The sequence below is a fragment of the Bacillus rossius genome, chromosome 1 (assembly GCF_032445375.1).
Source record: "Bacillus rossius redtenbacheri isolate Brsri chromosome 1, Brsri_v3, whole genome shotgun sequence".
Classification (NCBI taxonomy): Eukaryota; Metazoa; Arthropoda; class Insecta; order Phasmatodea; family Bacillidae; genus Bacillus; species Bacillus rossius.
The window spans coordinates 234385901-234401134 of NC_086330.1; the positions used below are offsets into that span (position 1 = coordinate 234385901).

The 15234-nt window shown below is 35.7% G+C and overlaps 1 protein-coding gene across 1 annotated transcript in view; it reads left to right on the top strand.

The window, feature by feature from the left end:
* The window catches only part of LOC134527366 (mediator of RNA polymerase II transcription subunit 24), a 154688-nt gene that overhangs the window by 109920 nt on the left and 29534 nt on the right, over positions 1-15234 (top strand). Inside the window, exons 13-16 of the mRNA XM_063359987.1 lie at positions 336-439; positions 537-626; positions 5021-5171; positions 13269-13408. Coding sequence (XP_063216057.1) covers positions 336-439; positions 537-626; positions 5021-5171; positions 13269-13408 — 485 coding nt within the window. The remainder of the gene's footprint in view (positions 1-335; positions 440-536; positions 627-5020; positions 5172-13268; positions 13409-15234) is intronic.

The following is a 15234-nucleotide window of genomic DNA, read 5'->3' on the forward strand; positions in this document are numbered from 1 at the left end:
CCAATGGAATATTTTTCAAGGGTTTTCTGAATGTGCAAGGAAATAACATCATCTTAACCAGGTACGATTTTAACTCGTTTCAAATAAAAATTAAAATAGACTTATATATATTTATTTAAGTAAAAAAATAAAGAAGTTTCATTAAAGATCAGTGATTATGTTTACAAATGTTAAGTATCTATTGTACTAACTATTCTGTTTTAAAAGAATTTAAAATAAAAAAATACACATGATTTATATATATATTTATTAATGTTAATATACACACATACACACACACACACACAGTTTTAGGTGTAAGCATGCACACAAATGACTGTAGTCTATTGCGCTAGGTGCAGCACCAAGACGCTCTGCTCAAGCCAATGAACATGGTGCAACAGTTCTTGATGCCGCTCACTAATGACGAAGTCACTCAGCAGGATACCTTCAAAGAGAGGTGAGCACTGCTTATTGTAATGGTATCTGGCATGCTTTTAATTCACTCTGGCTATTTGCTTGTCTATAACTTGTCCATTATGGTTTCTTTCATGCAGGTCAAGTCTAATGTTCCAAGTCATACGTAAAATGCAGTATGACATATTTCCACCTACACCATCAAAGTCAAAGGTGATGACTTCCCACACGTAAGTGTTTTGGACAGTTGTATTGAATTTTATGTCTTCTGATTCCTTACATGTGCTGCGGAAAGAATTTTTTATAATTCTTCTTAAAGAACAGTACTAAAGTAGTTAAAATTAATTGTAGAATATATGTTTGGGGTTGAAAATTTTCAATTATTGATAAAACAAATATTTACACTATTTGTTTAGTTAATATACACACACAAATTGCAGATCCCAATGACATGTAAGTATTCCACTAGGCTGCACATAATTGTGCGATGCAAGGTCAGGGAGGGGCGAAGCAGGGTCATGTTCTTGCCCTTAAGTCAGATTTAAAAAAAATAATAATGCACCTCATTAATCGACAGGAAATGAATAAAGTATGTCTTAATTTATGGCTACTGAATATGCAAATTTGAGAGTAGCATTCTCCTTGGTAGTTTAAACACTTAAGACATAATCATAATAAGTGGCAATTTTTATGTAAGAATTTCAATTTTTGAAAAAGCACTTAAGAGTCCTCGGATACCCTAAACAATTTTAGTGCAAAATTCGTGTACCCATTGAACTGGAAAACTACAAAATTAAAATTCTCTTTAGTGCAGTATTTCCCAACAATTTTGGGTCACAGCACCATGAACTTTACACCATTTTTTTTACACATTGTTATTTTTATCTTTTTTTTCAATGGATTTTGAATTTTAGGACCTTTATGTTTAAAATAAACAAATTTTATTCTAATGACTATGCTAAAAACAAATATGAAATACTTACATACTGTTTTATTCATTATTTATTGACTATAACGCCCCCAAGCTAACAATGTATCCCGTGAGGGGAAGTGTCGTGACACCTCCTCCAGTCCCCTCCCTGAGTAACACACTACAGGCGGGAGCGGTACACTCAGTGAAAACTGTTGTGGACCTACGTCAATAACACAGCCACTATATTAGCTGATTTCACGTTTCGTTCCACCTATTTCCTACATATTCAAGTGAAATACGTTTGTTATAGCATACACATCCGCAGAATTAGAATATAGGTACCTTCAGGTTACATGCAAACAGCAACTGGTCCACAAACATAACAAGTAGACAATTGCTGTTTGTTGAACATATAAATACAAATGGAATGGCATCTGGCCTACCATTTACATCTAACGCACTCATAGCACAACAAAGATGTTTAATTAATACACTTGTACTTACAACTGCCTATTTCAGACACTCGAAGCCTGAAAGTGCACCATCCGAGGATCTTCCACCACTGTCATCACTGGAACTGTCAGTATCTTCACAAACATCGCTTTCACTTTCACTGTCACCGTCTAGATGTATTATAAATTTTTCCATTTCCTCTTCAATGCAGTGGTCGTTTTTCCAGTACTCCTCTTCTTCTCGTTTAACATGCGACACAGCTGCCGTCCAGTCGTTTTCACGAATGCTGTTAATGGCTTCTTCTGTCAACATTTGTATATGGTCGGCTTTTTGTGAAACGTTTTTGTCCAACACACGAGATTTCACAATGTTCCAGATATATTCAATTGCATTTAAATTACAATGATACGGTGGCAACCTGACTACTTCGTGACCATGTCTTTCAAGGATGTCATCGACACGATATTTCGGAGACGGGCGTTGGCACTTGACGATGTTAAGTAATTCTGACTTTGTCATGTCTTCTTCATAAGCAATGTTGTTGCTATTCAGCTACTCTTGAATTTGCGCCTTGCGCGATGCCACAGTCGGGGCTTTATTAATCTGCACTGAATGGTAGGATGCATTATCCATTACAACAATGCAATGTGTGGGAAGATTAGGTATAAGCCGTTCAAGTACCCACTTGGAAAATTTATCATAATTCATCTCATCATGATAATCTCTGCTTTTACATTTGGATTTGAAGATTAAGAATGCGCCAGGAACAAAACCCGAAACCGAACCAGCGTGCACAATAATCCATCTGTGTGCTGCTCTGTTGTTCTTAAGTACACCCTGCGTATCTGGATCTTGCCAGCATTTGCTCACAGTGTATGCTGCATGTATCCATGTTTCATCAACATATACAACTGGTAATTTATTCTCACCTAAACTGTCATTTTCCCTCATTCGTCACAAATACCTTCCCCTCCAAGCGACAATATCTGTCCTTTCCATCAATACTAGTCTCTTGTCTTTGCATTTCTTAAATCGGAAGCCAATCTGTTTTAATATTTTCCGCAACGTTTCTCTACTTCCAGCAAAATAGATTTCTTTCCGCAATACATACAGTAATTTCTTCAATGTTGGCACTTCCTTTCGATAGGCATAAAAGTTTTGAACTGTACGTCGAAAAACACACAAATCAAAATCATCCAGAACAATTTTTTTACGGCTTGTCTTCCGTTGTTTGCCCGGTGTACATACTCGTGTATCTGTTAGTTTTGCTATGCTCATTTCCATACGTATTTTGCATATTGTTCCCACAGATTTTCCAGTCGCAGCTGCAGCTCGTTTTGTAGCATTTTCGATGGGATGTGCGTGTTTTCCAGCAAGCTTCTCTGCATCAAAATATGAAATAACATTTCCTATAATTTCACGTGCTTGACTATGAATAGTCGGACGCGTTATCCTAGATGATGCCATTATTGTATAACATTATTAATGCATATATTCCACTCGATAGCTGATAACGCAAGCAGCAACCTTACATTCCAATTCGCGAACTCACACGTTAACCACGCCGGATGAACTGACGTGTTCACTTGTCACGCATCGCTGACTGTACTTGGCGATAGCCGGCTCGCCACCTACTGCTCGTCACCGATAGGCCAGGTCAGCTACTTACTCTGTCTCTCTCGCGCGCGACCGCATTCTTTCGAGATACATTGTTATCTTGGCCGAGTTATACCAAAATCTTGCAGCCCACCTAGAAAGGATTCATGTCAGACTAGTGTGTTGTGGCAGAGTGGTTGGGAAACCCTACTCTAGTATTTTCAAAAATAATTGATTTGTCATCTATACTTGCATGATGTTGGGAACATACCTTGTTTTGTATCTCGTTTACTGTTTGTTCAACTTTAAGTATTTGATTGCATATTGCAGTGGTCACGTGCGTTGAAACTAAAGCTTTGAGCATCCTAGACTATTTCTCCAACTGAAATGACACACTAAACTTTCAAAACTTTTGGATTCAATAAAATCATTTGAATCAAGAGAGCAATTGGTTTTAAAATTAATTATAGAATTGTAAATGAACATATCTTTGCTCAATATGAATAGAACTTAGGTCTTAGCAAATATTTATTTAATATAACACTGGAAATCTTTTTATCTTAATATAACACTGGAAACCTGAAAAAGTCAGGGAAATATTTATCCTGGTATCATAGCTTTGTTGGCGTGGACTGTGCCTTCTACAACTTCTGCACCCAAAGTCTTCTAGTTACAGGAAGTTTAAATAAAATTATTTGGTATACTGGTGGTTGTACAACTTCTGCACCTTTTTTTACACATTCTTATATATATACAATTAGGTACAGAAATTTATTACGTTTTTTTTCTATCATGAAATGATATTATAAAATTATTTTAAATATAAAAAACAATTCCCTGCTTTGTTTTGAATTTTAAGTAATTCTTTACTCTAACTATATCATAACTTTGGCAGTATTATTTTACAAACTCATACTATTTTGTGATACTTCCTAAGTTAATGGACCACATTGCAAAAACCAATCCTAGAATTTCATAGTTAATATCCTTCCTCCTCTTCCCATCCTCAGGGGATATATATATATATGTGTGTGTGTGTATATATATATATATATATATATATATATATATATATATATATATATATATATATATACAAGTATATATATACACAAGTATATATATACACAAGTATATATATATATACAAGTATAGATATACACAAGTATAGATATACACAAGTATAGATATACACAAGTATATATATATATATATTTATCCCCTGAGGATGGGAAGAGGAGGAAGGATATTAACTATGAAATTCTAGGATTGGTTTTTGCAATGTGGTCCATTAACTTAGGAAGTATCACAAAATAGTATGAGTTTGTAAAATAATACTGCCAAAGTTATGATATAGTTAGAGTAAAGTATTACTTAAAATTCAAAACAAAGCAGGGAATTGTTTTTTAATATTTACAAATAATTGTATAGTATTATTTCATGATAGAAAAAACGTAATAAATTTCTGTACCTAATTGTACCGATTTCAATAAAAAATTGTTTTATTACCACTGATATTAGGGTGGTGATATTTACACCTGTTGTACTTTCTACTCCCATGACTGTGTTCCCTGTACACCCACGGCACTTGTGGGAGCGAAGTAGCAGAAGGTGGCGACAAGCGAACAGTCCTGTGGGCTAGCGACCTGCTCCTTGCCGCAGCATCAAGTCCAGGCAGCCGAGCTGTGAGCAGCTGGAGGCCGTGTGGGCGGGGATCCAGGCCAGGGGCTGGGTGAACAGCGAGGCGGCCCACGCCTTGGAGAGCCTGCTCAACACGGGCGGCTCTCATTGGTTCGTCTGCAGCCTTGTCCAGGTCAGCAGTCGCCAGTCTGGGTTTCTGCTATTGGCATTTCTGTTTTGTGTAGATGGCTAGAATGTATGTAGTACATATATATTGAAGTTTTTAAATTTGCTGCTTTCAACTTACTCTTTATTACCATATAGTATTTTTATTTAATTAGCTGTCTTTTTCAAGATGAATAAAATTGTAGTAATTAAATTATTTATTTATAAGTGTAAAATAAGGTTTTTACAGATGGTATGCAAAACTTACAACCAGGTGCCATCCCAAAATAATTCAAAGTATTGAAATATATTGAAATATAAAAATAATGTTTATGAAATATTCCATGAAAACAACACATTGGAGACCTTTAGGGCTCCTGGGACAACCTGTACGATCGTTCGTAATCAAATTAAATTTTTTATTGATGTTTGAAGGTCGCCATGTAACTGTTCTATCATTATGTTTGCAGTTTTTTTTTTTTTTTTTTTTTTTTTTTAAATATAAAATCTCGGTTGGAAATTCTTGTAGTTGGGTGGAATGACTTATTGTTGTCCCAAGCTCTGTGTCCCGGGCGGCCAGATAGAATTGGCAGATAGAGCTAACTTCAGCTCAGTATTAAATTAGTTTAAACACTTTAAACCAATTAGAAGAGACATGCTAAAGGTGTGTTTATTTTGTGATGAAAAGTGGTGTTATTTTCCCTTAAAATCAGTGTTATTTTTTACCTAAAAGTGGGTTTGATTTATTTTTTTAATTTTTATGATTTCAAGTGTAACAAATATGAAGAGAACATTGTAATATAATTGCACCATCAATTGAAACAATATAAATTAAACTTACACAAATATAGGTTAAAAAGAGTAAAAAGACACAAGTTTAAGAACTTAAATTCTAAATTAAGTCAACCCAATAATTTCAGAATCAAAGTACTTGGACACATCATTTAACTTTCAATTGAAAAAATAGCTATTGTAGCTATATTTTCTTGTTTCAAATTAGTTCGCTTGTCAGTGAGAACATTATTGTATTGTGACAAGAAGCGTTCCGAATCAACGTTTGCACACTACGTCCACACTGCTTTCCTTCATTTGTTTCTCAACTATCGGTTTTCACTCTCCAAAACCGGTGATCAGCTCCTGGCTGTCCATTTCTTTCAGAGTAAAAACTTTACACAACTTAGCAAGCAAAATAGGGCTCATGTCTGTAATCAAAATATTTTTTGGATCAAAGACAGTCAGTGTTTCAAAGTCAAGTCTGCTTGGATCTGTAGCCATCAAGCTGGTAAGCTTCACCAGAGATTTTGTCCGTACCAATTAGTTATGTCATGTTATTTTTCCCAGCTAGTGGGATAATTTGGTTAAGCGTTTATTTGTGTTCAATCCTTTTCCTGGTGGCACGCTTTATTTAAATATATATTTGACGGCCATTGGCCGGATGTGAGTTGTTACCCTGCCTCGAGGGCACGCTAGGAGGAGCAGTCTGTCGCCGCGGCTGCCCGAGATAAGGAGTTTCATGCACCCGTCGTCTGGAACTCTGGACTATCACTGATCCACATCCATCTGCCTACTTAATTCATATAAATCACTTTATTTTAACTTGAGGGCTTACCTCGGGCAGTAGGCTGTTTTACTTAAGTTTTATTTAATTCGCTAGACAGATTTTGGTCATGTTATATGAACGCTAACGCAGTCCAGTACACGTGTCTGGACCACCCTTATACAGATTCGTGCCACCGGCTCTTATTAACAGTGATAACATGTAGACTGTACAGATGAGCAACGTCAATAAAAGTATTGAATCAACATCTCGGTGCCTTTTGTGCTGGTGACCACGTGGAGAGACAACACACAGACTGTGGCATGTGGGCCGTCTTCGAGAGCCTACCTTATTTTGTTTTCTCCACATATAGTGTAACCCCCACTGAGAGGGAACATGATTCAGTGTATTTTATTTATACGGGGGGAAATGGGCCTCGCTGCAAACGGGCTATGTCATGGCCCTGAGGAGATAGTAGCCGGGTCCACATGCCCGTAATATATGTTTAGGCACTCTAGGCATAACACTAAGTCTCTACGAACATATAATCAACCCCCATTGCGACAGCAAGTGTTTCAATCTTTTTGTACTCTTGACATTTGGCAGGAAATAATATGCGGTAGAACATTGTTTCTACATATTTCAAGAGACCAAGAAAAAAAAATGTAAAACTGGGACAATTTTAAAAGAGGGAAGTTTTAAAAAAATTTTAATTCCAACTATGATGGAAAATATAACAAAATATTCACCCCCCCCCCCCCTCCCTAAATAAAATGTCAAAGATGTGTAAGGTGTTATATATTAACTAAAATGTATTATTTAACATCAAGAAAACAATTAATACATCTAATTTTGCAGAAATTCCCAATTGTTTAAACTTGAACACGACAATTTTGGTTCTTGAGTAAGAGGTGTGTGTTTCGAAGCATCTCAAAATGTCCACATTTTGTAGTGAGATCTAACTACACAATTTATATTTGGACTTTGTTTATAATCGCAGTTAAAATTTAATAATTTCAGATTTCTATCGGAAATAATTATTTTTAACAAACGCGAATACTTTCTAAACAATTGTTTACAGTGTCACAGCCCCAGTCTTCTCTGCAACCAAATTCAAGGCTGACAACCTTCCCCACACATTTTCACCAAGAGGCTCAAACTCTTATGTTGCTTGAACAAATGGCAAACACTAAAAATTCAAAAGTTCTCACTCCCAATTCCACCTCCTACCCACGGGATATGAGACAAAACAAAATTAAATAAAATATATTTAAACAAATTACCCTCTTTTATAGCATAATCGTCGCACTTGCGTAATCGTCGCACCCATATTTTTGGTCGTCAAAATTTGGATTAAAAAAACACTTGCGTAAACATCGCATGATGTTTTTGGTCCCGCTATTAGATTCCGAGCCCTTTGTGTGGGTAGTTTTTCAGTATAAAACGATGTATTTTAAAATAGAAATCTAATATTTATTTTAAGTTACCTCTTACTTATTTAATTAATGGAAATACGTACAGTGGAACCTCATTATTACGAGTACGGGATACTATGAGACCTTCGTTGTTACGACAGTTTTGTAATGCACCGTCAGTTTGACTACGTAAATCATAGTAAATTAAACCGGTTATTACGAGTGCCTCCTTGTTGGCCCTTTCGTAAGTACGAGTGATTTGAATGGCATCTTCAAAGAAGGAAAAACACCATCAGTTAAAATAATGTTCTCGCAGTAAATACAGACAACTATGTGGCTACGCGGGCGACAGGTGGATGGGGTGAAAGGACTGGTGACAAACATGCACTCTCTCCCTCTCTTTCCCTCCCTCTCTTTCTCTTAACGGCGCCAGTTGCTTCCCATCCTAAGTCGGGGGGAGGGGTAAAATTAAAAATAGACCAGCCAACACCCTTCCTTTTTTTTTTTTTTTTTTTTTCCCCACAGCTTCACATTTCTTCCCTTCGTGAACGGCGCCGGTCTTTATATCGGACCATTTCATTCGCAATTAAATCAAAAACCGTTGTAGATACAAAAAATTCCATAGAGACACTTTCTATTTTTAATTTAATTTGCTACAACTTTTATTCAACACGTTTTTTCACTATAGTGCACCGTTTTCAAGTTACAGTGTAAAATTAAGACTGTTTGGACAGTCCAGAGTCTAACTTGACTTTATAATTTTTTATATTCAGTTATTATCAGTATTAGTTGTTACGAGAATTTTTGCTGCCGTTGTCAGCTCTTGTCGTAACGAGGTTCCACTTAAGTTGTCTGATGTGTAAATTTTCTTTTAAAACATTTTTAATCTTTATAACCTTCATCTTTTCATCTGCCAGCGCTCGTTGCAATCATTAATGTTTGGTTATGTTGCTTCCCGTATAGAGCGCGCACACGTAGCCGAATATTGATATCTCGCCAAGTTCATGCAACGCACGCTCTGTTTGGTTATGTTGCTTCCCATATAGAGCATGCACACGTAGCTGAATATCGATATCTCGTCGAGTGCATACAACGCGCGCTCACTGTCGAGTGCCAAGTTAACTACACCTGATGGCTCGCTCTCTTTCGTGGATTGTGTACTTACTGTGGCGATAGTTAAGCGTTCGTTCGGCTTGCATTTGGATCACAGATTTTATTTTTCTATTTAAATTTGAAAGGTTTTAAGTTGCATGACTTATTAATTTTAATAGTTTGGCGTGCTCTTTTATACTTCACGTTATAAATAAACGTACTTTCCATGTATTGGTTTTGTTTTTATGAATAACTTTATCTAACTAAAAAAAAAATTTTCCGCAAAATCGTCGCAACCCTACTTTTCAAGCTTGATTTTAGAATAAAAAGTGTGACGATTATGTGAGAAAACACGGTATTAGGAGAAGTAAGCGGGAAAGACTTCTAACATTTATTAATGTGCTCGAAATACAACACATATGACCATGACTGTGGCTGCTATCATAATATGGGCCACAATACACTGTCATAAATTTACTGCACAATAAATATAAATATTCAGCATAATTGTACATAAACCGTAAAAAACCATACTCTATCTCAATTAAAAATTTACCTTACCAAAATTCACACAAAAATTTTAAAAAAAGTTACCTAACATTATAATTCTAACGGTACTAAACCAGTTCAAAGTTAAAGAATTTCAAGTCCTTTGAATGTGCATCATACTTGTATCGTTCAGGGCCCATTAATCATATTGCCTGCTTGCTTGCCATCAAAATTCATCGTCAAAACACTTCCGACTAGCAGTCTCAAACTCTGTGACGAAAATATCCTGTCCTCATAATTACCCCTTTACATTTACGCTCTCAGATGCTGTAGCTTCCCTCATACCTGTTGCGGCATTATATCTGCAAGCTAAACATTGCATGGATGTGACCGTTTAAAAAAAAATGTGAGTTCTATTCCAAAAATTTTTGCACCATAAAAAAGTTATGTTCGTAAACACTTCTAAATGAATCTGGCCAAATGATCAAATTTCGCCTGCTGATGCATAATCAGTGTCATTAGGTCGACTCCTTACTTTGCATCGCGGCACAGGCAGACGTTGTCCTCGCCCGGCAGCCAGGTCTCGATGCTCCGTCCGCCCCTGCTTCACCCGAGTCGCCCGTCATTCACTTGTTTTCTCCTTGATGTTCACTTGTTCAGGTCCTGTCGTGGCTCGTTCCGAGAACACCCGAATGACAACGATAGGCACCCTACTGGCAAGCAAATTAACTTCCAAAGTCTTGTTATAGCAAACCTTTACACTCCTGAATATATACAAAAAAAAATTAATTTGTAAGAAAAATTACAGGGAATTACAAATCTTAATAGCAATTAACAAAAATGTACCAAAATAAATTATATTAAAATCTCTAAAAAGGATATAAATTCAGTTAACCATCTTAATGTAAAAGTTACTAAACAAAAATAACTAGAAAGTTACGAGAACTAGTAACAATGGTTAGGAACAAGTTAAAAATGTTTCCAATTCAATATTTGGAAACTCAGTGGGGCCAACTGTCGTTCCTAAATATTTGAGGTGGTAAAATGAACATTTCCGAACATTTACCACGACACCATTTTTATAGGAATTTGGTATGTTAATTTATAACTTATATTAACAATGGCACAGTAATCCACTGTTTATTTGTGTAAAAACTAAAAACCCCAATATACAACTTAATTTTAATGCAATATTCAATAAGTTTTAAAGGGGAGCGATAGCAAAATGAACTTAATTTTTGGTTCGTCACCGAAGTTTGGATTCATGGCAGTATTGGTTCACCATGGCATGTAGCACAAATTTTTTTTTTTACAAAGGAAACCTTAAGCTGGCCGTGATTGTATGCAGACGCAGTAGCATATATATAAAAAAAAAACTTCAAACTACATATTCGCTTTCAACTTGTTTAGTTTAAACTTTTATGTTTATTTGCTATTGAATGCAGTGCTGTTGCAATGTAAATTGTGGGACATGCTATTTGCATAATGCGGAAAAGTAATGCATTATAATATTATATGTAAAATGATGGTGCAAGAAAAAAAAAACATTACACCTATCCCTCACTTAGCACGACTAATTTGTTCCTAAAAATGCTCGTGTTATTGGAAATCACACATTCTGAAGCATTAGTTTTCTTAAATAGCAAGGCTAATTTATTTAATGTGTTCCAAAATTGTGTAAGAAAATATACTTTACATAATATAAATGGTTGAATAACACTCAACTATAAATAATTCACACCATTTATATTTATATGCCTCTCATCACACTTTTTATGACAAATACAACACTGCATAATGGGAGATACGTGGTTATGTACTTTATCATCAGTCAGCTGGCTGACTTGCCCTCTCTGGCGTGACCTTCAACTCACGTGGCGTACCTTTCCAAATCATCCTTTACTGACAGTGAAACCGATATTACTGTCCAGATAATTACATTTTAATTTTTCAAAAATTAAAGTGCTTATTCGCGTATCACCACCTGGGTCACACCAATCATGTAGCAGGCCAAAGATTATTTTTTTTCATTGAAACTTTAATTTAACAACCTTTTCCACGTGAATCATCTGTTCATTTCTGTTCCGGTATCTAATGTCAAATATATTCCTGTTAGTACAACCAACAGCATCAGACTTATATAAACTTTTGGTAATAGTCCTTATTTCGTATGATTGTGCGCACAGTTGACTTGCTTAAAACTAAAGTGCGATAACATAAGCGTGGCCTTCATGACAATCTGCGTGCCGTAATACTTCTAGTTTTGTCTCCAATACTTCAACACGATGCATTATGAGTGATCAAGCACGTATAGTTACTGGCAGCTGAATGGGCAGACGTTGCTTTTGTTTGTATGAATTCCCTGCCACTGGCTAGACTGAGTTTACGGCCCGGTTTGTGGCCAGGCGACAACGGTACGGCACGGCGGCATACGTGCGGACGTAAAAACATTTGGTCCTTTACACTCCATAGCCGCAATTTAACTTACCATAGTGGATGTTTGTACAACAGCCGATAGTGTATACAGACCTGCATGCGCATCTCTTCTCCCCTTGTTTGGCTAACTGTATCCCACGGCACATCTGTTGTTTACAGAAGTTGAAACAGACTTCGTGGCCTCGTGCTGAAATTTTTTTTTGCCTGCCGACTGGGGCAGTAAAATTCACATCGCGCTAAATGAATCCGCGCTATCTAAATACGTGCTAAGTGAGGGATAGGTGTAATCACAGAAATTCGTAAATCCGGATATGTAAAAATGTCTTTCTACTGTATGTATCAATAAAAATAAACTCATTGATCTTACCATAATGATATATGCAAGTCTTTTGAAACAATTGAGATTGTACTAAAGTACATATCTACTGAACATATCTTTCTAGTTGCTTGCTGTTATTCTTATAAAATTTCTCTATGGTTCTAAACAATAAAATGTTCTGAAAGATTCATAGTTGAGTTAATGTAAATAACGTAGGTAAGTTAAGTAGTATTAAGTATGTTAACACATTTGCTTTGTATTTTAGTTTAGTGGCTGTCTGAAGTGGATCAATTTTTTGCCTGCTTTTATATTCAGTTTAAATTTACCACAAATATTGTACATTTATTTTTTTACCACTTTCCTTCTTAATATATAATTTAGAAGCTGAAAGAAGTTAAAAGCAATAAATTCTATCCATATTTGTTTTGTTATTGAATGGTTTCTGTGCTCTCAGGAATTAAAAGTTATAGAAAGGAGAGTAAAGTATATCAATTGGTGACCAGTGATAGCAAAAAAATATATATATGTTAAATGTATATAGTTACTTTTTTTTAATGTTATCCAAATATTTACTATGCTATTAATTATTTCAATTTGTATATTTTCATTTTTTTATCCCAAATTATATGATTAGCAATTTAGCAACCAGAATAAACTTGATCAACATCACTTTATCAGTAACCTCTTTGGTCTGGTGACATGATGAGTCACAATTTGATAGGTAGCACAACTTAATAAAGAACTAAACTCTCTTACCTTTTGCATGTGTTTGCGTGAGTGCTAGACAGGTGTTAGTGTTAATGTAATGATATTGGGATTGTTGTTTGTGTGCGGCAGGAGGTTCTGAAGTTCAGGTACCAGGAGGTGCTGGACAGAGCCGTGGACCTGGCGTTCGCAGTCTTCCACCTCGACATCGAGCACTGCACTCTCGCGCTGCTGCTCAATGTTCTGCCTCGTTACCTTCACAACAGCCTGCAGTTAGTGCCTGTCACATTCATCCTCTGTCCGACACTACTGTGCCAGTCTTTGCATTGCAGTTAAATACTTGGAACAAGATCGTGCTCTCAGTCTCTGAAACTTATGGTGACTCAATGCCTTTATGTGTCACTCCCTGCTGTTAGATTTTTTCATGGCCTCCATAGTTCTAGATTTTATTTACAATCTGGAGTCACAAAACAGCATCTTGCTCCCCTTTTTATGAACAACAAAAATTCACTGTCATTAGGAAAGGGTATAATGTAATCAGACATCTTAAGTAAGGGGGAAAATAATTGGCAACCTGGTCATGTGCATAAAGTATTACTATATTGCATTTTACTTTTAATTTTTGCAGTATTCTGACATTTTAAGGTAGATTTTGAAGAAAAATAACATTTTTTATCCCATAATCATTATACATTTTATGCTAAAACTAACTGTGCACCTGACTTAGTATGCATGGAATTTATTTTTGACTATTAAATCTTCTTTGTATACAACGTTTGAAGTAGTATGATTGTGGAAATGAACAAAAAACTTGTTTGCTTCACTAACACAGGAGAGAGCCACGTAGAGCTGGCCGTGCGAAAAGCAACTGACACTAAGGTCCGCGCCTGCCAAAAACAGTGTCTGGCCTTGTGTTTTGTTTATGGTCATGTCATAACATAATCTCACTGGGAATTGTACAATTTAAAGCAAAATGAGAAATTGTTAGGAGTAAGCAGGATTCAGGGTATGAATTCTCGCTCACTTACACCACTTCCCGTAAAAATTTCCTCCTCAATGATGTTACTTTGGAGAGAATGTAATACGTAGGCACTCAAACCACAAAGCAAACTCAATAAATACACGTTTTCTAGCTAAGAAAACAAATATAAATAAAACCTATCCAAAGTTTTTAATATCCAAATCACAAAGTGAAATCAGTAAATCCGAATATCCTAGCCAAGTAAATTTATGTTTGTATTCGTAAAAATACGATTGCAGCTGATGAATTAACAAAGTGTTAATGAGATAATTTAAATACTTTTATCTCAAGGTCGGCTGCCCATGCTTCCAAATACCCCCACTGGTTCTCCAAAGATCTAATTCAAACTTTGAAATAAAAAAAATGCATAAATTATTTAAAAGAAATAATGGTATGCTGTATTAGACATAAGAAGTATGTATATAAATAAGAGTCCGAGCCCTGGCTTCAGCTTGAAAAGCAGGAGCCAATGTCCGCCATATTGGATTGTGACATCAATGCGGCCATCTTTGACTCTAAATGGCTCAAAACTCTATTTCGAAGGAAAAATTCCTGTTTTGAGGGAAAATTTGCTGTTATATTCCTCAAAAGTTCAGGATTGGATTAACCTCAATAATTTTGCCTTAGAAAGAACCAAAAGTCTGCAAAGCGGCTTAAGAATCCATATCTACAGGCCATCCTAAGCCTCTGACGGCCATCTTGGATGACCTTGACTACTGTAAAATTCAAATTCTTTAATTTTTGACAAAAACTCAAAAATAAATTTTAAAAAATTGCTTACTACAAATGTTTGGTTAGTTAATAAATTTTAGTCCTTGGTTGTATTCCCGGAAATAGTAAACTTGTTATTTATTGATAATATATTAAACAAATTCTTAATCAAAATTAAAAATTAATATAAATTTCTTACATAACACCCGCCATTCTGAATTATGACATAATGCTGCAATTTTCGTTACATCCACCACCAGGGATGTGTATGATGTCATCGTTGCACATTTAGTTACAGTTGCCATATTGTTTTCTAGATCATTGCAGTTTTCGTTATGACAGCCATCTTGGAAATCCGTAATTTAA